The 23,644-nt window shown below is 49.6% G+C and overlaps 1 protein-coding gene across 1 annotated transcript; it reads left to right on the top strand.

Annotated features, from left to right (window-relative positions):
* Positions 1 to 623: 623 nt before the first annotated feature.
* Positions 624 to 1,840, top strand: LOC147087511 (putative G protein-coupled receptor 139). The gene is made up of 2 exons (XM_085977761.1): positions 624 to 704; positions 939 to 1,840. Exon 2 carries the CDS (start codon positions 1,016 to 1,018, stop codon positions 1,838 to 1,840), a length of 825 nt encoding a protein of 274 aa, XP_085833887.1. The 5' UTR covers positions 624 to 704; positions 939 to 1,015.
* Positions 1,841 to 23,644: the final 21,804 nt, after the last annotated feature.

Genomic DNA, 23,644 nt, shown 5'->3' with positions numbered 1-23,644 from the left:
GGATAAACAATCCCAGCTGATTGTAACTGAAGTGCTGAGGATAAGAAAATCGTTTCATATTTTCCCGTCTAATATACACTGCACAAGTTGGAAAGCAACAGGTGAAAAAGTACAAGAATATATCTGTTCCTTGTGTGTTCAGATACTGTATAAAAGCATTCGGTGGCACTTTGTCTGTGGGTGAATTCGCCTGATTTCGATGTTAATAAATGTAATTAGTGGGACATTACCTGCTCAATGATCACTACTTATGATAATCCAGTGTCTATTCTTTGCAATGTTAATTAGAAAATCTCCCTTTCAATGAGATGCAATTTGTGTATTTCAACAAAAATGTAGAAAACTCAATTTGATGACTTCTGACAGCCCAGTATTCTTTATAACTGCAGTGAAATTCTATTTATTATCTTATCATCGTCATATTACACCCTTACATTTCAAATCCAATTGCCTGTAATTATTACATGCCGAGTTTGTAGTTTCTGTGTTTTGCTGTTGCATTTATTTTGAGTTCTCAATATAATGGATATTCTAACCAGGAGCAGGAATCCAAGCGGGATTTCCCCCTCCCTAACACAGGGGCACAGAAGCGAATTGCACCGCTATAAATCCTGACTGATCCCAGGACAAGAAGTCTTCTGGAGAGGTTCTGGTCCTTTGTGTCCCTGGTACCTCGGGCGATGCTCTTTTCTGCTGGGCTAAAGGTTGGTCTTTCATTTAATCTCTCATTGATCAAACATCCGTTACATTCATGTTGTATTTATCCGCATTTCATGTATTGATTCCACAATACATTCCCGATTATTCTTACAATGAACCCTGTATTCAGCTCCACAGGTAATAGAATTAGATTATCATTGAATGGCGCTAGTGAGTTGCAGATTTCATCCCGAATTCCAGCCTGATGTATAATTTCTGTTTACTTCCCTTTCTCACAGTGAACGTAGTGACGATTGTGATCCTGAGTCGGGGAAACTGCGGTCTCTCCAAATGTGTCACTCGCTACCTGGTTGCCATGGCAGCGGCGGATCTACTGGTCGTTATCTTCGATCTAATATTGAGGCAGATTCCCATTGTTTATAGGGAACAGTTTCTTTTCATGCAGTCTCTTCCCATGTGTAATATCCACGCCGTCCTGCTGTTCGCAGCCACAGATTGTTCTGTCTGGTTCACCGTCACTTTCACCTTTGATCGATTTGTGGCCATTTGTCATCAGAAGCTGAAAATTAAATATTGCACCGAGAAAACGGCGGCTGTGGTTCTGGGAACAGTGACTGTGCTGAGCGGTTTAAAGAACATTATGTGGTATTTTATGCTGCAAGATTGGTATGTGCTTATGAACGCCCCCTGGTTTTGTGCTGTCAGAAGCAACGTTTTGTTTTCACGGGTCTGGACAGCAATTGCGCTGCTTCATTATATTCTCACCCCGGGGGTCCCATTTGTGGTGATTCTGCTGCTCAATGCTGTCACCATCAGACACATTTTAGTGTCCAGCAGAGCCCGCAGGAGACTCCGGGGTCCCAGCAGCGGGGTTAGACCCAGAGACCCAGAGATGGAGAGCCGCAGGAAATCCATAATTATCCTGCTTATTATCTCGGGCAATTTCATCCTGTTATGGGTAGTATTTACCGTGATATCGATATTGATGCGACTCTGGTTTGCAGGGCCTGTGACTGTAAATTTTGCTCAACGGGTAATGGGAATTGGATTCATGATGCAGCTGCTGAGTTGCTGCACAAACACTGGGACTTATGCACTGACCCAGACTAAGTTCAGAGTTCAGTTGAAGAATATGGTGAAATATCCCTTTACTTTGATTGTAAAATTCATTAAAGGGTGAAAAGAAGTGGAGACTTTGCTGCCTGAGAGCTCACTGGGTAAGATATTTTGGTGAGCCGCTCGCCCCCGGGCCACGGGGCCGGTGATCGGGGATATTCACACACTCACTCATACAATGTCTACATTGGGCTTCCTGGGCGTGATATTGTGATGTGACGCTCGCCCCCGGGCCGTCCGCGGGGCCGGTGATCGGTGACAATCACACAACACTCACACACTGTCTACAGGTTGACCCTGAGCCTGATATTGTGGTGAGCCGCTCTCCCCCGGGCCGCCCGCGGGGCCAGTGATGGGGATATTAACATACTCACTCACACACTGTCTACACTCGGTTCACTTTGAAGGCCGCAGCCAACTGTCAGGCCACTCTGGAAAGGCACCAGTGCACTAGACAATGATGGCTTCCCCATGTGTGCCACCTAAAGCAGCGCAAAATCTCGCCCACATTAAGCTACCTCTGCACTGTTCGATCAAACACCTGCACGGGAGGTACAGAACGGGTTAGATACAGAAACATAGAAACATAGAAGATAGGAGCAGGAGTAGGCCATTCGGCCCCTCAAGCCTGCTCCGCCATTAAATGAGATCATGGCTGATCATCCAAATTCAGTACCCTGTCTCTGCTTTCTCCCCATTTCCCTAGATCCCTTTTTGCCTTAAAAAATATATCTAACTCCTTCTTGTGTATATTTCAAAAAGGGCCTCAGCTGCGTTCTGTGGTAGGGAATTCCACTGGTTCACCACTCTCTGGGTGAAAAAATACCTCATCCCTGTCGGAAATGGCTTATCCCTTATCCTTAGACTGTGACCCCTGGTTCTGGACTGCCGGGGACATACTTCCTGCATCTAGTCTGCCTAGTCCTGTTAGAATTTTATAAGCTTAAATGAGATCCCCTCTCATTCTTCTAAACTCTAGCGAACATAAGCCCAATCGACCCAATCTCTCATCATACATCATTCCTGCCATCCCAGGTATCAGTCTGGTGAATCTTCGCTGCACTCCCTCCATGGCAAGAACATCCTACCTCAGATAAGGAGCCAAAACTGCACATAATATTCAAGATGTGGTCACACCAATGCCCTGTACAACTGCAGCAAGACATCCTTGTTCCTGTACTCGAATCCTCTCGCTAAGTAGCCCAAGATAACATTTGCCTTCTTAAATACCTGCTGCTTCTGCTTGCTTACCTTCAGCGACTGGTGCACAAGGACACCCAGGTATCGTCGCACTTCCCGTTTTCCCAATCTATTGCATTTCAGATAATAACCTGCCTTCCTGTTTTTGCCATCAAAGTAGATAACCTCACATTTATCCACATTATACTTCATCTGCCATGCATCTGCCCAATCGCCGAACCTGTCCAATTCATACTGGAGATTCTCTGCACCCTCCTCACAGCACACACGGTCACCCAGCTTTGTGTTGTCTGCAAAATTGGAGATATTACATCTAGTTCTCTCGTCTAGATTATTAATATATATTGTGAATAGCTGGGGTCCTAGCATCGATCCATGTGATACTCTACTAGTCACTGCCTGCCACTTGGAAAAAGGCCCGTTTATTCCAACTCTTTCCTTCCTGTCTGCCAACCAGTCCTCTATCCAAGTCAGCACCTTACCCACAAATCCCATGGGCTTTAATGTTGCACGCTAAACTCTTATGCGGGACCTTAACAAAAGCTTTCTGAAAGTCCAAATACACCACATCCACTGATTCTCCCTTATATATTCTACCAGTTACATCCTCCAAAAATTCCAGTAGTTCAGTCAAGCACGATGTACATTTTGTAAATCCATGTTAACTTTGTCCGTTCTTGTCACTGTTTTCCAAGTGCTCTGCTGTTGTACCGTTTATAATGGACTCTAGCATTTCCCCACTACTGATGTCAGACTTAACGGTCTATAATTCCCGGTTTTCTCTCGACCAACTTTTTAAAATAGTGTTTAAATTAGCTACACTCCAATCCATGGGAACTGTGCCAGAGTCGATAGAATTTTGCAAGTTGACTAGCAATGCATCTAATATTTCTAGGGCCACTTCCTGAAGTACACTAGGATGTAACTTATCAGGCCCTGGTGATTTATCGGCCTGCAGTCAAGTCAATTTCCATAACACAAGTACTGATTTCATTCAATTCCTCCCTCTCATTAGATGCTATGTCCCTGACATTTCTGGGAGGTTATTTGTGTCCTTCATTGCGAAGACAGAACTGAAGTATGTATTTAATTGGGCTTCCATTTCTTTGTTCCCCATTATAAATTCCCCTGATTCTGACTGCAAGGGACCTACGCTTGACTTCAATAATATTTTTCTCTTTACATATCTGTAGAAGCTTTTACAATCAGTTTCTATGTTCACTGCAAGCTTACTCTCATATTCTATTTTCCCCCTCTTAATTAATCCCTTACTCCTCCTTTGCTGAATCATAAACAGTGTAGGGGGTGCTGGTAGGTTTGGTGCATGCGGCCAGTCAGTTATGCCCCTGGCTGTTTGTGAGCGGTTTGAATCACTCCCACGCCCCTGGGTTCTACACACTGGACTTAGGTACAGGCGGCGATACAGAAAAGACTCGAGTAGACAGGTGGTTTGGATGGAGGCAAAAACCAAGGTTTTATTGAAATAGAAATTAACACAATCTTATGAGAAGTTACTAATGTAACATTACAGGCAAATACAAATAAGTATACTTATCCAGGGAAGGGGAACGCATGGCACATCGAGGGAAAACAACTATCTTAACAATCCCCTTATCCTTATCCCACCCCCGATACCTAACTAGATTATATATGATGGGGCCAGAATTCATGCTCACCAATCAAAGATCTGCTGAATTCAAAACAGCGGTGGGGATTGGGGTTCGCTCTTTGCGCTCTCTGGAGCCTGCCATCATCACGTGGTCTCGGGGCGCTGCAAGGGCGTCGTCCAGGTACGAGTACCCCAAAGTTAATGTCTCTGTTTGGGTACTTTCCCTTGCAGTGATGATAGTTCTTCATCGGTCAGCAGTTCGACTTTGCATGAAGTTTGTTACAGGTCAGCTGGATTGAAGGCCCGATTATTCGAAACTTTTCTTCAATCATCTTCCCATCCGTCATCCCAATTCGACACGCCTCCTCACCTCATCGCCTCCAGCCTGGCCTGGCCTGGTTGGTCCGTGTCCGCCTGGTGCAATGCCGAGCGTTCCTGATGGAATGGGGAAAGGCACGGGCAGAGGCCAGGGGGTAAGCGAAGGACAGGGGAAGAGCAGCAGCCACGAGGGCGGGGAGGGGAGAGCCAGAGACAAGACAGAAGAGAGGAGAGTGAGATTGCTACCCGGGGCCTTCAGTTTTACTCCTTCGGATGGCCCTGATCTGAGCACCAAATCAGGATAGTTCTTTGTCCCAATCTTGGCGGGCTAATTTATATAATGGTAGCAATCTAAACTAAATGTTTTTCTATGGCCTGTAATTGCATCTACTGGCCTGGTTATCGATTTGTTTTTTTATTAATACATCTTCATGGCCCTGTTCAGCCTCGATGGCTTCCTTAACCTTTTCCCGATTATTTATGCAAACTGCTTGATGGCCTTAAGTATAGGCCTAACGGGTTTTAATCTGTCTCCGATTTGGCTTAATACATATTCAAAGTCCTGTCTGATTGCAAAATACAAAAGTCTCTCTTCACAGAAACTGCAGCTTTGGTTTCGATTTCTCCACAAGCTGCTTGAGCCACAGAGTCCAAGCTTTTAAATCTTACAGGCATTCGGCCACGAGGCGCGGAGGCCATCTTTGGGTATCCTTTTTTATAAAATTCCACGCAGGTCAATTTTATGAATAATAACCTTTGGGGAAATGTAGAAATTATGCGAATCTTACATCTCTCTTCATATTCTGTCTCTCTCCCTCTCTCTCCCTCTTTCTCCACAGTCTGTCTATCAGCCTCTCTCGCCAAAGTCGGTCTCCCTCCCGCACTCTCCACAGTCTGTCTCGCCCCCTCTGCATCCACAGGCTATTTCCCTCCCTCTCTCCACAGTTTGCCGCTCTCCCTCTCGCTCCACATTCTGTCTCTCTCCTTCTACCTCGCTCTGTCTCCACACTCTGTCTCATTCCCTCTGTCTCCACAGTCTGTCTCTCTCCCTCCATCCCAACAATCTGTCTCTCCCTCTCTCTTCAAAGTCTGTCTCTCTCATCCTCTCTCCACAGTCTGTCTCTATCCCTCTGTCTCCACAGTCTGTCTCTCTCCGCCTCTCTCCACAGTCTGTCTCACTCCCACTGTCTCTCACCCGCACCCTCCACTATCTGTCTCGTTCCCTCTGTCTCTAGTCTGTCTCTCTCCCTCCGTCTCAACAATCTGTCTCTCCCTCTCTCTTCAAAGTCTGTCTCTCTCCCTCTCTCTCCACAGTCTGTCTCTCTCCCTATGTCTCCACAGTCTGTTTCTCTCCCTCGCTCTCCACAATCTGTCTCTCTCCCTCTCTCTCCACAGTCTGCCTCTATCCCTCTCTCTCCACAGTCTATCTCTCTCCCTCGCTCTCCACAGATTTCCTCTCTCCCATCCCCTCTGCAGTCTGTCTCTCTCCCTCTCACTGCACAGCCTATCTCTCGCCCACTCTCCACAGTCTGTCTCACTTCCTCTCTCTCTACAGTATGTCAATCTCCCTCTTTCTCCACAGTCTGTCTCTCTCCCTCCAATTTCACAGTGTCTCTCTCTCCCTCTCTCTCACCACAGTCTGTCTCTCCCCCTCTGTCTCCACAGTATATCTCTCTCCCTGTCTCTCCACAGTCTGTCTCTCTCCCGCACTCTCCCCAGTCTGTCTCTCTCCCTCTCTCTCCACCGTCTGTCTCTCTCCCTATGTCCCAACAGTCTGTTTCTCTCCCTCGCTCTCCACAATCTGTCTCTCTCCCTCTCTCTCCACAGTCTGCCTCTATCCCTTTCTCTCCATAGTCTGTCTCTCTCCGCCTCTCTCCACAGTCTGTCTCACTCCCTCTGTGTCTCTCCCGCACCCTCCACTATCTGTTTCGCTCCCTCTGTCTCAAAAGTCTGCCTCTCTCCCTCTCAATCCACAGTCTGTCTCTGTCCCCCTCTCTCCACAGTATGTCTCTCTCCCTCTCTCTCCACATTATGTCTCTCTCCCTCTCTAGCCACAGTGTATCTCTCTCCCTCTCTCTCCACAGTCTATCTGTCTCCCTCTCTCTCCACAGTCTTTCTCTCTCCCTCTCTCTCCACAGTCTTTCTCTCTCCCTCTCTCTCCACAGTCTGCCTCGCTTCCACTCTCTCAACAGTCTGCCTCTATCCCACACTCTCCACAGTGTGTCTCTCGCCCAGACACACCACAGGCTCTCTCTCTCCCTCACTCCACAGTCTGTCTTCCTCCCTCTCTCTCCACAGGCTGTCTCGCTCCCTACTGTCCACAGTCTGCCTCTCTCCCTCTCTCTGCACAGTCTATCTCTATTCAACACTCTGCACAGTTTGTCTCATTCCCTCTCGCTCCACAGGCTTTCTCTCCACCTCTGCCTCCTCAGCCTATCACTCTCCCTCTGCTTCCACAGTCTGTGTCTCTAAACTCTCTCCACAGTCTGTCTCTCTCCGGCTTTCTTCACAGACTGCCTCTCTCCTTCTCTCTCCTGTCTGTCTCTCTCCCTCTCTATCCAGTGTCTTCCACTCTCACTCTGTATCCACCGTCTGTCTCTCTCACACTCCCTAACCGTCTATCTCTCTCCCTCTCCCTGCACAGTCTGTCTCACACACTCTGTCTCCATAGTCTGTCTGTCTAACGCTCTCTCCACAGCCTGTCTCTCTCCCACTCACTTTGCAGTCTGTCACTCTCTGCCATGTCTCCACAGTCTGGCTCACTCCCTCACACCCCACAGTCTGTCCCCTTCCCTCTCTCTCCAAAGTCTGTCTCTTTCCCTCTCTCTCCACAGTCTGTCTCTCTCCCTCTCTCGCCACATGCTATCCCTCTTTCCCTCTCTCCACAGACTGTCTCTCCCCCTCTGCCTCCTCAGTCTGTGTCTCTCCCTCTGTCTCCACAGCCTGCCTCTCTCCCTCTCTCTCCGCAGTCTATCTCTCTCACTCTCTCTCCTCAGACTGTCTCTCTCCCTCTGTCTCCACAATCTGTCTCTCTCCCTCTCACACCAGAGTCTGCCTCTCTCCTTTTCTCTCTAGAGTCTGTTTCTTTCCCGCACTCTCCACAGTCTGTCTCTCTCCCTATCTCCCCACAGTCTGCCCCCTCCCTCTCTCTCCGCAGTCTGTCTCTCTCCCGCAGTCTCTACAGTCTGTCTCTCTCCCTCTCTCTCCACAGTCTGTCTCTCTTCCGATCTCTCCACAGTCTGTTTCTCTCCCTCGCTCTCCACAATCTGTCTCTCTCCCTCTCTCTCCACAGTCTGCCTCTATCCCTCTCTCTCCACAGTCTTTCTCTCTCCCTCTCTCTCCACAGTCTGCCTCTATCACTCTCTCTCCACAGTCTGTCTCTCTCCCTCTCTCTCCACAGTTTGTCTCTCTCCCTCTGTCTCCACAGTCTGCCTCTCTCCCGCACTCTCCACTATCTGTCTCGCTCCCTGTGTCTCAAATGTCTGCCTCTCTCCCTCTCTCTGCACAGTCTGTCTCTATCCCTCTCTCTCCACAGTCTGTCTCTCTCCCTCTCTCTCCACATAATGTCTCTCTCCCTCTCTCTCCACAGTCTATCCCTCTCCCTCTCTCTATACCGTCAGTCTCTCTCCCTCTCTCTCCACAGGCTGTCTCGCTTCCTCTCTCTCAACAGTCTGCCTCTATCCCACACTCTCCACAGCCTGTCTCTCTCCCTCGCTCTCCAAAATCTATCTCTCTTCATCTCTCTCTACATTATGCCTCCCTCCCCCTCTCTTCACAGATATCTCTCTCCCACATTCTCCGAAGTCTGTCTCTCTCCCGCACTCTCCATAGTCTTTCTCCCTCCGTCTCTCTCCACAGGCTATCTCGCTCCCTACTCTCCACAGTCTGCCTCTCTCCCTCTCTCATACAGTCTATCTCTCTCCCGCACTCAGCACAGTTTGTCTCACTCCCTCTCCCTCCACAATCTGTTTCTCTATCCCTCTCTCCACAGGCTTTCTCTCCAATTCTGCCTCCTCAGTCTGTCACTCTCCCTCTCCCTCCACAGTCTGTCTCTCTCCGGCTCTCTCCACAGCCTGCCTCTGTCCTTCTCAATTCAATTTAATTCAATTCCAATCGCTTTATTGGCATGACAAGGTACATCTTATGTTGCCAAAGCATCGAAAAACATTCAGGTTGTACACAAAAATACAGATCTATCCATACAGTGTACAAACAGATATATCCCTGAGTGTATAAATATACATTCATATAATTTTTATATACTCTTTTCTCATATTTAGTGGTTGTCCCTCTGTTTATGGCTAGCTGTAACATAGTGTGCCGCTACTGTTACACAGTTTCTCTCTTCCCCGAGTAGGTATGTGAGTTTTAGGTCGTCATTCAAATTTCTGAATTCCGGGAATATTTTTGTGAATTTTGGTTAGAAATTCTCACTTATGCCCTGATATTTTCTACACGCTGTGAGGAAGTGCATCTCTGTCTCCACCAACCCTGACTGCAGTGAGAGCATATCCTGTCCTCTCTAGGTAGCCGGGTCTTCCTGTGTCTAAATTTTTCGATTGCCAGGCTATGCTCTCTCCTGCCTGTCTCTCTCCCTCTCTATCCAGTGTCTTCCACTCTCACTCTGTATCCACCGTCTGTCTCTCTCACACTCTCTAACCGTCTATCTCTCTCCCTCTCCCTGCACAATCTGTCTCACACCCTCTGTCTCCACAGTCTGTCTGTCTAACACTCTCTCCACAGCCTTTCTCTCTCCCTCTCACTTTACAGTCTGTCACTCTCTCCCATGTATCCACAGTTTGGCTCTCTCCCTTACTCCCGACAGTCTGTCCCCTTCCCTCTCTCTCCACAGTCTGTCTCTTTCCCTTTCTCTCCACAGTCTGTCTCTCTCCCTCTCTCACCACAGTCTATCCCTCTTTCCCCCTCTCCACAGACTGTCTCTCCCCCTCTGCCTCCCCAGTCTGTGTCTCTCCCAATTCCAATTCAATTCCAATTCAAATGCTTTATTGGCATGAAAGTTTACAGAGAACCATATTGCCAAAGCTTACATAGCAAAAAGGTACAGTTTTCCAACTTTCTGTAGGTGTCAATCGATTTGACATTTGTTGGGTACATACAATATTACTTTTAACAATATTAATTTTAAACAGTCTTACTTTTAAACAGTCCTCAGGTTGTGACATGTTGTTACATATTTGGCCCCAAGGTATGGTCTGTCTCCACATGATGTCTCTCTCCCTCTCTCTCCACAGTCTATCCCTCTCTCTCCACAATCTATCCCTCTCCCTCTCTCTATACAGTCTGTCTCTCTCCCTCTCTCTCCACAGTCTGTCTCGCTTCCTCCCACTCAACAGTCTATCTCTCTCCCACATTCTCCACAGTCTGTCTCTCTCCCACACTCTCCACAGTTTTTCTCCCTCCCTCTCTCTCCACAGGCTGTCTCTCTCCCTCACTCCACAGTCTGTTTCCCTCCCTCTCTCTCCACATGCTATCTCGCTCCCTACTCTCCACAGTCTACCTCTCTCCCTCTCTCTCCACAGTCTATCTCTCTCCCGCACTCTGCACAATTTGGCGCACTCCCTCTCTCTCCACAGGCTCTTTCCCTCTCTCCACAGCCTTTCTCTCCACCTCTGCCTCCTCAGCCTGTCACTCTCCCTTTGCCTCCACATTCTGTGTCTCTCCGGCTCTCTCCACAGCCTGCCTCTCTCCTTCTCTCTCCTGTCTGTCTCTCTCCCACTCTATCCAGTGTCTTCCACTCTCACTCTGTATCCAACGTCTGTCTCTCTCACACTCTCTAACCGTCTATCTCTCTCCCTCTCCCTGCACAATCTTTCTCACACCCTCTGTCTCCACAGTCTGTCTGTCTAACGCTCTCTCCTCAGCCTTTCTCTCTCACTCACATTTTACAGTCTGTCACTCTCTCCCATGTCTCCACAGCCTAGCTCTCTCCCTCACTCCCCACAGTCTGTCCAATTCCCTCTCTCTCCACATTCGGTCTCTTTCCCTCTCTCTCCACAGTCTGTCTCTCTCGCTCTCTCGCCACATTCTGTCCCTCTTTCCCTCTCTCCACAGACTGCCTCTCCCCCAATGCCTCCTCAGTCTGTTTCTCTCCCTCTGCCTCCACAGCCTGCCTCTCTCCCTCTCTCTCCACAGTCTATCTCTCCCACTCTCTGTCCTCAGACTGTCTCTCTCCCTCTGTCTCCACAATCTGTTTCTCTTCCTCTCACACCAGAGTCTGTCTGTCTTTCTCTCTCTCACTCAACCGTCTGTCTCTCACCGTCTTTCTCCACAGTCTATCCCTCTCCTTATGTCTCTAGAATGTCTCCAACTCACTCTATCCACAGTCTCTCCCTCTCACAGTCCCTTCTCAATCTGTCTCTCTCCCTCATTCTACAATGTCTTTAAATCCCCCTCTATCTCCACAGCCTTGCTGTCTCCCTCTCTCTCTAAAGACTGTCAATCTCCCCCAGTCTACACAATCTCTCTCTCTCCCTCTGTCTCAACATTCCGTCACTCTCCCTACTTCTGCACTGTCTGCCTCTCTCCATCTCTCCACAGTCTGTCTCTCTCCATCTCTCCGCAGTCTGTCGCTCTCCCTCTGTCTCCACAGTCTGTCACTCTAACTCGGTCTTCACATTCAGTCTCACCCTCTGTCTCCACTCTCTGTATCTCTCCCTCCCTCTCCACAATCTGTCGCTCTCCAAACCTCTCCACATTCTATCGCTCTTCCGCTCTTCCGCAGTCTGTCTCTCTCCCTCTCCCTCCAGAGTCAGCATCTCTGCCTCTCCCTCAACAGTCTGTCTCTCCCTCTCTCTCCACTGTCTGCCACTCTACATCGGTCTCCACAGTCTGTCTCTCTCCCTCTCTCTCCACTGTCTGTCTCTCTCCCTCTCTCTCCAATGTCTGCCTCTCTCCACAGTCTGCCTCTCTCCACTGTCTGTCTCTCCCCCTCTCTCGCCACAGTCTGTCTCTCTCCCAAACTCTCCACAGTCTGCCTCTCTCCCACTCTCTCAACAGTCTGTCTCCCTACCACACTCTCCAGGGTCTGTCTCTCTCCCACACTCTTCACAGTCTGTTTCCCACCCTCTCTCTCCACAGTCCGTCTCTCTCCCTCGCTCTCCACAGTCTGTCTCTCTCCCTCTCTCTCCACAGTCTGCCTCTCTCCCTCTCTCTCCATAGTCTGTCGCCCTCCCTTTTTCTCCAAAGTCTGTCCCTTTCCCTCTCTCTCCTCAGTCTGTCTCTCTCCCTCTCTCCAAAGTCTGTCTCTCTTTCCCTCTCTCCATACTCTGTCTCACCACTTCTCCCTCCTCAGTCTGTCAATCTCCCTCTACCTCCACAGTTTGTGTCTCTCCCTCTCGCTCCACAGTCTATCTCTCTCCCTCTCTCTCCACAGTCTTCCTCTCTCCCTCTCTCTCCACAGTCTGTCTCTCTCTCTCTCCCCACCGGCCATCTCTCTCCCTCTCTCTGCACAGTGTGTCTCTCACCCTCTATCTCCGCAGTCCATTTCTCTCCACAGTCTGCCGCTTTCCCTCTCTCTCCACAGTGTATCTCTCTCCAACTCTCTCCAAAGTCTGGCTGTATCCCGCTCTCCCCACAGTTTCCCTCTCTAAGTCTGTCTCCACAATCTGTCTCATCCCTTCTCTCTCCTCAGCATTTCTCTCTACATCTGTCTCCAGTCTGTCTCCCTCCCTTTTTCCTCACAGTCTTTCTCTCTCCCGCTTTCTCAGCAGATTGTCTCTCTCCATCTCTCCCCAGTCTGTCTCTCTCCCTCTGTCTCCAAAACCTGTCTCTCTCCCTCTCTCTCCGCTGTCTGTCTCTTTCCCTCTCTCTCCGCAGACTGTCAATCTCCCTCTGACTCCACAATCTGTTTCTCACCCTCTCACCCCAGATCCTCTCAGTCTCTCTCTCTCATCCGTCAGTCTCTCACCCTTTTTCGCCATATTCTATCCATTTCTTTATGACTCCACAATGTCTGCAACTCACTCTATCCACAGTCTGTCCCTCATACGACAAATTCTTTAAAGCTCACTCTGTCTCCAGAGCCTTGCTGTCTCCCTCTCTCTCTCTACAGTCTGTCTCTCACTCTTCCCCACAGTATATCTCTCTCCCTCTCTCTCCACAGTCTTATACTCTCCATCTGTCTCCACAGTCTGTCACTCTCACTCTGTCTCCAAAGTCTGTCGCTCTCCATTTCTCTATACAGTCTGGCTCCCTCCCTACTTCTGCACTGTCTGTCTCCCTCCATCTGACTCCACAGTATGTCTCTCTCCATCTGTCTCCAGAGTCAGACTCTCACCCTGTCTCTCCACAGTCCTTCTCTCTGCCTCTCTCTGCAGTCTGTCTCTCTCCTTCTCTCTCTGCATTCTGTCTCCCTCGCTCTCTCACCAAAGTCAATCCGTCTAACTCACTCTCCACGGTCTGTCTCCCTCCCTCTCTCCCCACAGCCTGTCAATCTCCCTCTATCTCCACAGTCTGTCTCTCTACCTCTCTCTCCAGTCTGTCTCTCTCCATTTCTCGACAATCTGTCTCTCTCACTCTCTCTCCACAGTCTGTCATTCTCCCTCTCTCTCCTCAGTCTCTATCCCTCCCTCTTTCCATTGCCTTTCTCAGTCCCTCTCGCTCAGCAGTCTGTCTCTCTCTCTTTCTCCACAGTCTTTCTCTCCCTCTCTCCCCAATCTGTCTCTCTCCCTCACTCTCCACAGTCTGTCTCTCTCCCTATATCTCCACAGTCTGTTTCTCTGCCTCTCTCTCTCCACAGTCCTTCTCTCTCCCTCTCTCTCCAAACACTGTCACTCTCCATCTCTCTACACAGTCTGTCTATCTCCCTCTGTACCCACAGTCTGTCTCTCGCTCCATCACTCGACAGTCTATCTCTCTCCCTTGTCTCCATAGTCTGGCTCGCTCCCTGTCACTTCCCAGTCTGTCTCTCTCTCCCGCTGTCTACATAATCTGTTTCTTTAATTTATTCTCCAGCATCTCTCGCGCCCTCTCTCTGCACAATGTATCTCTCTCACTCTCCCTCCACAGTTTGTCTCTCCCCGTCTCTCTCCACAATTTTCGTCTCTCACTTTGTCACCACTGTCTGTTGGTCTCACTCAGTCTCCACAGTCTGTCTCTCTCCCTCTGTTTCCACATTCTTTCGCACTCCCTCTGTCTCAACAGTCTGTTTCGCTACCACTGTCACCACAGGCTTTCTCTCTACCTCGGTCTCCACAGTCTGTCTCTCTCCATCTCTCTCCACATTCTGTCTCTCTCCCGCTCCCTCTGCAGTCTGTCTCTCTCCCTCCCTCTCCAGAGATTTTTTCTCTCTCTCTCTCTCCAATGTCTGTCTATCTCCCTCAGTCTCCACAGTCTGTCTCTCTCCCTGTCTCTCCACAGTCTGTCATTCTACCTCTCTCTCCAGTGTCAGTCTCTCTGCCTCTCTCTCCACAGTCAGTCTATCTCTCCCTCTCCCTCCACAGTCTTCCTCTCTCATTGTCTCCACTGTCGTCCTCTCCCCCTCTCTCTCCTCAGCCTTTCTCTCTCCCCCTTTCTCCAGCCCGTCTCCCTCCCTCTGCACAGACTGTCACTCTCCCACTATCTCCACAGTCTGTCATTCTCCCTCGCTCGCCACAGTCAGTCTCTCTCCATCTCTCCACGGTCTGTCTCTCTCGCACTTTCTACAAATTCTGTCTCTATTCCTCTCTTTCTTCAGTCTGTCTCTCTCCCTCTCCCTCCAAAGTCAGTCCCTCTCCCTCTGCCTCTGCAGTCTGTCTCTCTCCTTTTCTATCCGCAGTCTGTTTCCCTCTCGCTGTCTATAAAGTCTGTCTCACTCCCTCTGTCTCAACAGTCTATCTCTCTTCCTCTCTCTCCACAGTCTGCCTCTCTCCTTCTCTCATCCACAGCTGGTCTTCCTCCCTCTGTCTCTCGCTCTCTGTCACCACGGTCTGTCTCTCTACATCACTCTCCTCAGTCTGTCTCTCTGCTTCTCTCTCCAATGTCTGTCTGTATCACTCTGTCACCAATGTCTGTCTCTCTCCATTTTTCCCCACAGTCTGTCTCCCACTCTCTGTCTCCACAGTATAAATATCTCCCTCTCGCTGAAAATCTGTCTATCTCCCTCTTTCTCCACATTCTGCATCCCTCCCTCTGTCTCCACAGTCAGACTCTCTAACTCTCGCTCCACAGTCTGCCTCTCTCCCTTTTACTACACAGCCTGTATCTCTCCCTCTCTCTCTATAGCCTGTCTCTCTCCCACTCTCTCCACGGTCTGTCTGTCTCTCTCACTCTCCAGAGCCTGTCACTCTCCCTCTATCTCCACAATCTGTCTCTCTCCCTCTATCTCCACAGTCTGTCTCTATCCCTCGCTCTCCACAGTCTGTCTCTCTCCATCTCTGCACAGTCTGTCTCTCTCCCTCTCTCTCCACTCTCTGTCTCTCTCCATCTCTCCGCAGTCTGTCTCCCTCCCTCAATCTTCGCTGTCTGGCACTCTCCTCCTTTCTCCACAGTCTGTCTCCCTCTCTCTATCTCCACAGTCTGTCTCTATCCACCGTCAGTCTCCCTCCCTCTATCTCCACAGTCTGTCTCTCTCCCTCTATCTCCCCAATCTGTCTCTCTCACTCTCTCCCCACAGTCTGCCTCTCCATCTCTCCACAATCTGTTTTTCTCCCGCTCTCTTCACAGACTGTCTCTCTCCATCTGTCTCCACCGTCTGCCTCTCTCCCTCGCTCTCCTCAGCCTTTCTCACTCACTCTGTCTCCAGTCTATATCGCTCCATTTCTCTCCACAGTCTTTCTCTCCCCCTCTCTCTCAACAGTCTGTCTCTCTCCCTCTGTCTCAACTGTCTGTCTCTCTCCCTCTCTCTCCACAGTCTCTATCTCTCCCTCTCTCTTCACAGACTGTCTCTCTCCATCTGTCTCCACAGTCTGTCACTCTCACTCTGTCTCCAAAGTCTGTCGCTCTCCATTTCTCTATACAGTCTGGCTCTCACCCTACTTCTGCACTGTCTGTCTCCCTCCATCTGACTCCACAGTATGTCTCTCTCCATCTGTCTCCAGAGTCAGACTCTCACCCTGTCTCTCCACAGTCCTTCTCTCTGCCTCTCTCTGCAGTCTGTCTCTCTCCTTCTCTCTCTGCATTCTGTCTCCCTCGCTCTCTCACCAAAGTCAATCCGTCAAACACACTCTCCACAGTCTGTCTCCCTGCCTCTCTCCCCACAGCCTGTCAATCTCCCTATATCTCCACAGTCTGTCTCTCTACCTCTCTCTCCAGTCTGTCTCTCTCCATTTCCGGACAATCTGTCTCTCTCACACTCTCTCCACAGTCTGTCATTCTCCCTCTCTCTCCTCAGTCTGTATCCCTCCCTCTTTCCATTGCCTTTCTCACTCCCTCTCGCTCAGCAGTCTGTCTCTCTCTCTTTCTCCACAGTCTTTCTCTCCCTCTCTCCCCAATCTGTCTCTCTCCCTCTCTCTCCACAGTCTGTCTCTCTCCCTATATCTCCACAGTCTGTTTCTCTGCCTCTCTCTCTCCACAGTCCTTCTCTCTCCCTCTCTCTCCAAACACTGTCACTCTCCATCTCTCTGCACAGTCCGTCTATCTCCCTCTGTACCCACAGTCTGTCTCTCGCTCCATCACTCGACAGTCTATCTCTCTCCCTTGTCTCCATAGTCTGGCTCGCTCCCTGTCACTTCCCAGTCTGTCTCTCTCTCCCGCTGTCTACATAATCTGTTTCTTTAATTTATTCTCCACCATCTCTCGTGCCCTCTCTCTGCACAATGTATCTCTCTCACTCTCCCTCCACAGTTTGTCTCTCCCCGTCTCTCTCCACAATTTTCGTCTCTCACTTTGTCACCACTGTCTGTTGGTCTCACTCAGTCTCCACAGTCTGTCTCTCTCCCTCTGTTTCCACATTCTTTCGCTCTCCCTCTGTCTCAACAGTCTGTTTCGCTACCACTGTCACCACAGGCTTTCTCTCTACCTCGGTCTCCAAAGTCTGTCTCTCTCCATCTCTCTCCACATTCTGTCTCTCTCCCGCTCCCTCTGCAGTCTGTCTCTCTCCCTCCCTCTCCAGAGATTTTTTCTCTCTCTCTCTCTCCAATGTCTGTCTATCTCCCTCAGTCTCCACAGTCTGTCGCTCTCCCTGTCTCTCCACAGTCTGTCATTCTACCTTTCTCTCCAGTGTCAGTCTCTCTGCCTCTCTCTCCACAGTCAGTCTATCTCTCCCTCTCCCTCCACAGTCTTCCTCTCTCATTGTCTCCACTGTCGCCCTCTCCCCCTCTCTCTCCTCAGCCTTTCTCTCTCCCCCTTTCTCCAGTCCGTCTCCCTCCCTCCCTCTGCACAGACTGTCACTCTCCCACTATCTCCACAGTCTGTCATTCTCCCTCGCTCGCCACAGTCAGTCTCTCTCCATATCTCCACGGTCTGTCTCTCTCTCACTTTCTACAAATTCTGTCTCTATTCCTCTCTTTCTTCAGTCTGTCTCTCTCCCTCTCCCTCCAAAGTCAGTCCCTCTCCCTCTGCCTCTGCAGTCTGTCTCTCTCCTTTTCTATCCGCAGTCTGTTTCCCTCTCGCTGTCTATAAAGTCTGTCTCACTCCCTCTGTCTCAACAGTCTATCTCTCTTCCTCTCTCTCCACAGTCTGCCTCTCTCCTTCTCTCATCCACAGCTGGTCTTCCTCCCTCTGTCTCTCGCTCTCTGTCACCACGGTCTGTCTCTCTACATCACTCTCCTCAGTCTGTCTCTCTCCTTCTCTCTCCAAAGTCTGTCTGTATCACTCTGTCACCAATGCCTGTCTCTCTCCATTTTTCCCCACAGTCTGTCTCCCACTCTCCGTCTCCACAGTATAAATATCTCCCTCTCGCTGCAAAGTCTGTCGATCTCCCTCTTTCTCCACATTCTGCATCCCTCCCACTGTCTCCACAGTCAGACTCTCTAACTCTCGCTCCACAGTCTGCCTCTCTCCCTTTTACTACACAGCCTGTATCTCTCCCTCTCTCTCTATAGCCTGTCTCTCTCCCACTCCCTCCACAGTCTGTCTGTCTCTCTCTCTCTCCAGAGCCTGTGACTCTCCCTCTTTCTCCACAGTCTGTCTCTATCCCTCTCTCTCCACCGTCAGTCTCCCTCCCTCTATCTCCACAGTCTGTCTCTCTCCCTCTATCTCCCCAATCTGTCTCTCTCACTCTCTCCCCACAGTCTGCCTCTCCATCTCTCCACAATCTGTTTCTCTCCCACTCTCTCCACAGACTGTCTCTCTCCATCTGTCTCCACCGTCTGCCTCTCTCCCTCGCTCTCCTCAGCCTTTCTCACTCACTCTGTCTCCAGTCTATATCGCTCCATTTCTCTCCACAATCTTTCTCTCCCCCTCTCTCTCAACAGTCTGTCTCTCTCCCTCTGTCTCAACTCTCTGTCTCTCTCCCTCTCTCTCCACAGTCTCTATCTCTCCCTCTCTCTTCACAGTCTGTCTCTCTCCATCTCTCCACAATCTGTCTCTCTCCCGCTCTCTCCACAGCCAGCCTCTCCCACTCTCTCTCCTCAGCCTTTCTCACTCACTCTGTCTCCAGTCTATATCCCTCCATTTCTCTCCACAGTCCTCCTCTCTCCCTCTCTCTCAATAGACTGTCGCTCTCCCAGTCTTTCCACAGTCATTCTCTCTCCATCTCTCTCCACAACCTGCCTCTCTCTCTCTGCATCCACTGTCTGTCTCTCTACCTCAGTCTCCACATTCAGTCTCCCCCCTCTCTGCAGTCTCTCTCTCTCTCTCTCTCTCTCTCTCTCCAGAGCCTGTCCCTCTCCCTCTATATCCACAGTCTGTCTCTCTCCCTCTCTCTCCACAGTCTGTCTCTCTCTCCCTCTCTCTCCACAGTCTGTCTCTCTTCCTCTGTCTCAACAGTCTGTCTCTGTCCTTCTCTCTCCACAGTCTGTCACTCTTCCTCTGTCTCCACAGTCTGTCTCTCTCCTTCTCTCTCCACAGTCTGTCTCCCTCCCTCAGTCTACAAAATATTTCTCTCTCCCTCTTTCAACACGGTTTCTCTCTTGAACACTCTCTCCACAGTCTGTCTCTCTTCCTCTGTCTCCACCGTCTTCTCTCTCCCTCTCCCTCCAGAGTCTGTCACTCTCCTTCTCTCTCCAAAGTCAATTTCTCTTCCTCTCTCTCCACAGTCTGTCTCTCTTGCTCTCGCACCACGTTCTATCTCTCTCCCTGTCTCATCAGTCAGTCACTATAACTCTCTCTCCACAGTCTGTCTCTCTCGCTCTCTCTCCTAAGTCTGTCCCCCTCCCTCTCTCTCCACAGTCTGTCTCTTTCCGTCTCTCTCCACAGTCTGTCTCTCTCCCTCTCTCTCCCCAGTCTGTCCCTCTTTCCCTCTCTCCACTGACTGTCTCTCCCCCTCTGCCTGTGTCTCTCCCTCTCTTTCCACCGTCTATCTCTCTCCGAATCACTCCAGAGCCTGCCTCTCTCCCTCTCTCTGCACAGTCTATCTCTCTCCCACTGTCACCAAAGTCTGTCTCTCTACCACTATATCCACAGCCTGTCTCTCTCCCTCTCTATCCCCAGTCTGTCTCTCTCCCTCTCAATCCACAGTCTTCCTCTCGCTCTGTCTCCACAGTCTGTCTCAACACTCTCTCTCCACCGTCTATCAAACTCCCTCTCTCTGCACAGTCTGTCTCTCACCCTCTGTCTCCGCAGTCTGTCTGTCTCCCGTTCTCTCCACAGCCTGTCTCTCTCCCTCTCGCGTTACTGTCTGTCTCTCTCTCCCTTGTCGCCACAGCCTGTCTCTCTCAATATGTCTCAATATACTCTCTCTCACTCTCTCTCCAGATTCATTCTCTCTTCACTCTATCCGAAGCCTGTCTCTCACCCTCTGCCTCCACAGTCCATCTCTCTCCACAGTCTGTCTCTCTTGCTCTATCTCCACAACCTGTCTCTCTCCCTCTCTCTCCACAATTTGTCTCTCTCCCTCTCTCTCCACAGTCTATCTCTCTACCTCTATCTCCAAAGTCTGTCTCTCTCCCTCTCTCTCTGCAGTCTCTCTGTCCCTCTCTCTCTCTCAACCATCTGTCTCTCCCCTCTTTCTCCACAGTCTATCCCTCTCCTTATGGCTCCACAATGTCTCCAACTCTCTCTATCCACAGTCTCTCCCTCTTAATGTCCCTTCTCAATCTGTATCTCTCCCTCATTCTACAAAGTCTTTAAAGCTCCCTCTATCTCCACAGCCTTGCTGGCTCCCACCTCTCTCTCTACAGACTGTCTCTCTCCCTCAGTCTACACAATCTCTCTCTCTCCCTCTGTCTCATCATTCCGTCTCTCTCCCACTCTCTCCACAGTTTGCCTCTCTCCCTCTTCCTCCACAGTATATCTCTCTCCCTGTCTCACCATAGTCTGTCACTCTCCCTCTGTCTCCACAGTCTATCTCTCTCACTCTGCCTTCAAAGTCTGTCTCTCTCCCTTTCTCTATACAGTATGTGTCTCTCCCTCTGTCTCCGCAGTCTGTTTCTCTGCCTCTCTCCCTCTACAGTCCTTCTCTCTCCCTTCTCTCGCCAAACAATGTCACTATCCCTCTCTCTACACCGTCTGTAACTCTCTCTCTGTACCCACAGTCTGTCTCTCGCCCCATAACCCGACAGTCTGCCTCTGGCCCTTGTCTCCATAGTTTGGCTCGCTCCCTGTCTCTCCACAGTTTGTCTCTGTCTCCCTCTGTCTACAAAACCTGTCTCTCTAATTTTCTCTCCAGCGTCTCTCTCCCTCTCTCCCCACGGTATTTCCCTCTCTCTCTCCCCACAGTCTGTCTCTCTACCGCACTCTCCACAGTCTTTCTCTCTCTCTCTCCGCACAGTCTGTCTCTCTCCCTCTCTCCCCACAGTCTTTTTCTCTCTCGCTCTCCCCACAGTCTGTCTCTCTCCCGCACTCTCCACAGTGTTTCTCTCTCTCTTTCTCCCCACAGTCTGCCTCTCTCCCTCTCTCCCCACAGTCTTTCTCTCTCTCTTTCTCCCTACAGTCTGTCTCTCTCCCTCTCTCCCCACAGTCTTTCTCTCTCTCTCTGCCCACAGTCTGTCTCTCTCCCTCGCTCTCCACAGTCTGCCTCTCACGCTCTTTCTCCACAGTCTGTCTCTCTCCCTCTCTCTCCATAACCTGCCTCTCTCCCTCTCTCTCCACAGTCTGTCTCTCTCCCTCTCTCTCCACAGTCTATCTCTCTCCATATCTCCCCACATTCTGCCCCCTCCCTCTCTCTCCACAGTCTGTCTCTTTCCCTCTCTCTCCACTGTCTTTCTCTCTCCCTCTCGCTTCAAAGTCTGTCTCTCTTTCCCTCTCTCCACAGTCTGTCTCTCCCCATCTGCCCACTCAGTCTGTCAATCTCCCTCTGCCTCTCCAGTCTGTGTCTCTCCCTCTCTCTCCACAATCTGTCTCTCTCCCACTCTGTTTGCAGTCTGTCTCTCTCCCTCTCCCTCTCTCCACAGTCTGTCTCTCTCCCTTTCTCTCCACAGTCTTCTCTCCCCCATACCCTCTACAGTCTGTGTCTCTCCTTCTCTCTCCAAAATATGTGTGTACCACACTGTCTCAAAAGTCTGTCTCTCTCCCTCTTTCTCCACTGTCTGTCTCCCTCCCTCTGTCTCCACAGTCTGTCTCTCTCCCTCTCTCTCCACAGTCTTCCTCTCTCCTTCTCTCTCCATAGTCTGGTTCTCTCCCGCACTCTCCACAGTCTGCCTCTCTCCCTATCTATCCACAGTCTGCCCCTCTCCCTCTCTCTCTACTGTCATTCTCTCTGCCGCACTCTCCACAGGCTGTCTCTCTCCCCTCTCTCCACAGTCTGCCTCTCTCCCTCTCTCTGCACAAGACATCCTTGTTCCTGTACTCGAACCCTCTTGCTATGGAGGCCAACATACCATTTGCCTTCTTAACCACCAGCATGCTTCCCTTCAGCGACTGTTGCACAAGAACACCCAGGTCTCTTTGCACTGCCCCTTCTCACAATGTATTGCCATTCAAATAATTATCTGCCATCCTGTTTTTGCCACCAAAGTGGATAACCTCACATTTATCAAGATTTTAGTGCATTTGCCATGTTTCTGTCCAATCATCCAAACTGTCCAAATCGTACTGGAGTTTCACGACATCCTCCTCACAGCATACCCTCCCCGCCACCCTTGTGTCATCTGCAAATTTGGAGATATTACATCCAATTCCCTCGTCCAGATCATTAATATATATTGTGAACAGCTGGGTTCCTATGACCGATCCTTGCGCTACCCCACTAGTCACTGCCTGCCACTCGGAAAACGACCCATGTATTCGAAATCTTTGCTTTCTGTCCGCTAACCAGTTCTCTATCCAAATCAATACCTTGCCCCCAATCCCATGTGCCTTAATTTTGCACGCTAATCTCTTATTTGGGTCCTTATCGAAAGCCTTCTGTAAGTCCAAATACACCACATCCACTGGCTCTCCTTTATCTATTTTACCAGTTAGATCCTCAAAAAATTCCAGCAGATTAGTCAAGCATGATTTACCTTTTGTAAACCCATGTTGACTTTGTCCGATCCTGTCACTGCTTTCCAAGTGCTCTGTTATTACATCTTTTTTAATGGACTCCAGCATTTTCCCCACTACTGATGTCAGGCTTACCGGTCTATAATTCCCGCTTTTTCTCTACCACCTTTTTTGAATAGTGGGGTAACATTAGCTACCCTCCAATCCATGGGTACCGTTCCAGCGTCTATCCAGTTCTGGAAGATGACCAGCAATGAATATACTATTTCTAGCGCCACTTCCTTAAGTAAACTGGGATGTAGATTATCAAGCCCTCGGGATTTATCGGCCTTCAGTCCCATCAATTTTCCTAACACCATTTGCCTACAAATACTGATTTCTTTCAGTTCCACCCTTTCATCGGACCCTGTGTTCCCCGGCATCTCTGGGAGGTTATTTGTGTCCTACTTTGTGAAGACAGAACCAAAATATGCATTTTGTTGGACTGACATTTATTTGATCCCCATTATAAATCCCTTGATTCTGACTGCAAGGGACCTATGCTTGACTTCACCAATCTTTTTCTCTTCGCATATCTATAAAAGCTTTTACAGTCAGTTTTTATGTTCCCGGAAAGCTTACTCTCATATTCTATTGTCCCTTTCTTAATGTATCCCTTTGTCCTCCTTTGTTGAATCCTAAACTGCTCCCAATCCTCAGGATTATTGCTTTTACTGTCCAATTTATATGTCATCTCCTTGAATCTTATGCTATCCCTAATTTCCCTTGTTAGCCACGGTTGAGTCACCTTTTTCGTTTTATTTTTATGCCAAACTGGGATGAACAAATTCTGTAGCTCATCCATTCGGTCTTTGAATGTTAGCCATTGCCTATCCACCATCAACCCTTTGAGTGACATTCCCCACTCAATCCTACCCAACTCGCTCCTCATACCATCGTAGTTTCCTTTATTTAAATTGAGGACCCTAGTCTCTGAGTCAACTACTTCATTCTCCATCTTATTGAAGAATTCGATCATATTATGATCGCTCCGACCCAAGGGGCCTCGTACAACAAGAATACTAATTAATCCTCTCTGGTTACATAATACCCAGTCTAAGATGGCGTGATTTCTGGTTGGTTTCTCGACATATTGGTCCAGGAAACAATCCCGTAAACCCTCCAGGAATTCCTCCTCCACAGTATTGTTACTAATGTGATTAGCCCAATCTATATGTAGATTAAATTCACCCTGATGACTGCTGTGCCCTTACACGCTTCTTTAATTTCTCTTTCAATGCC

The sequence above is a fragment of the Somniosus microcephalus genome, unplaced genomic scaffold, assembly GCF_052327205.1.
Source record: "Somniosus microcephalus isolate GS21.2 unplaced genomic scaffold, FLI_Smic_1.0 unresolved_chr5, whole genome shotgun sequence".
NCBI classification, from domain to species: Eukaryota; Metazoa; Chordata; class Chondrichthyes; order Squaliformes; family Somniosidae; genus Somniosus; species Somniosus microcephalus.
The sequence above is the reverse complement of the archived record's forward strand: the minus strand, read 5'-3'. Positions and strand labels throughout refer to the sequence as shown.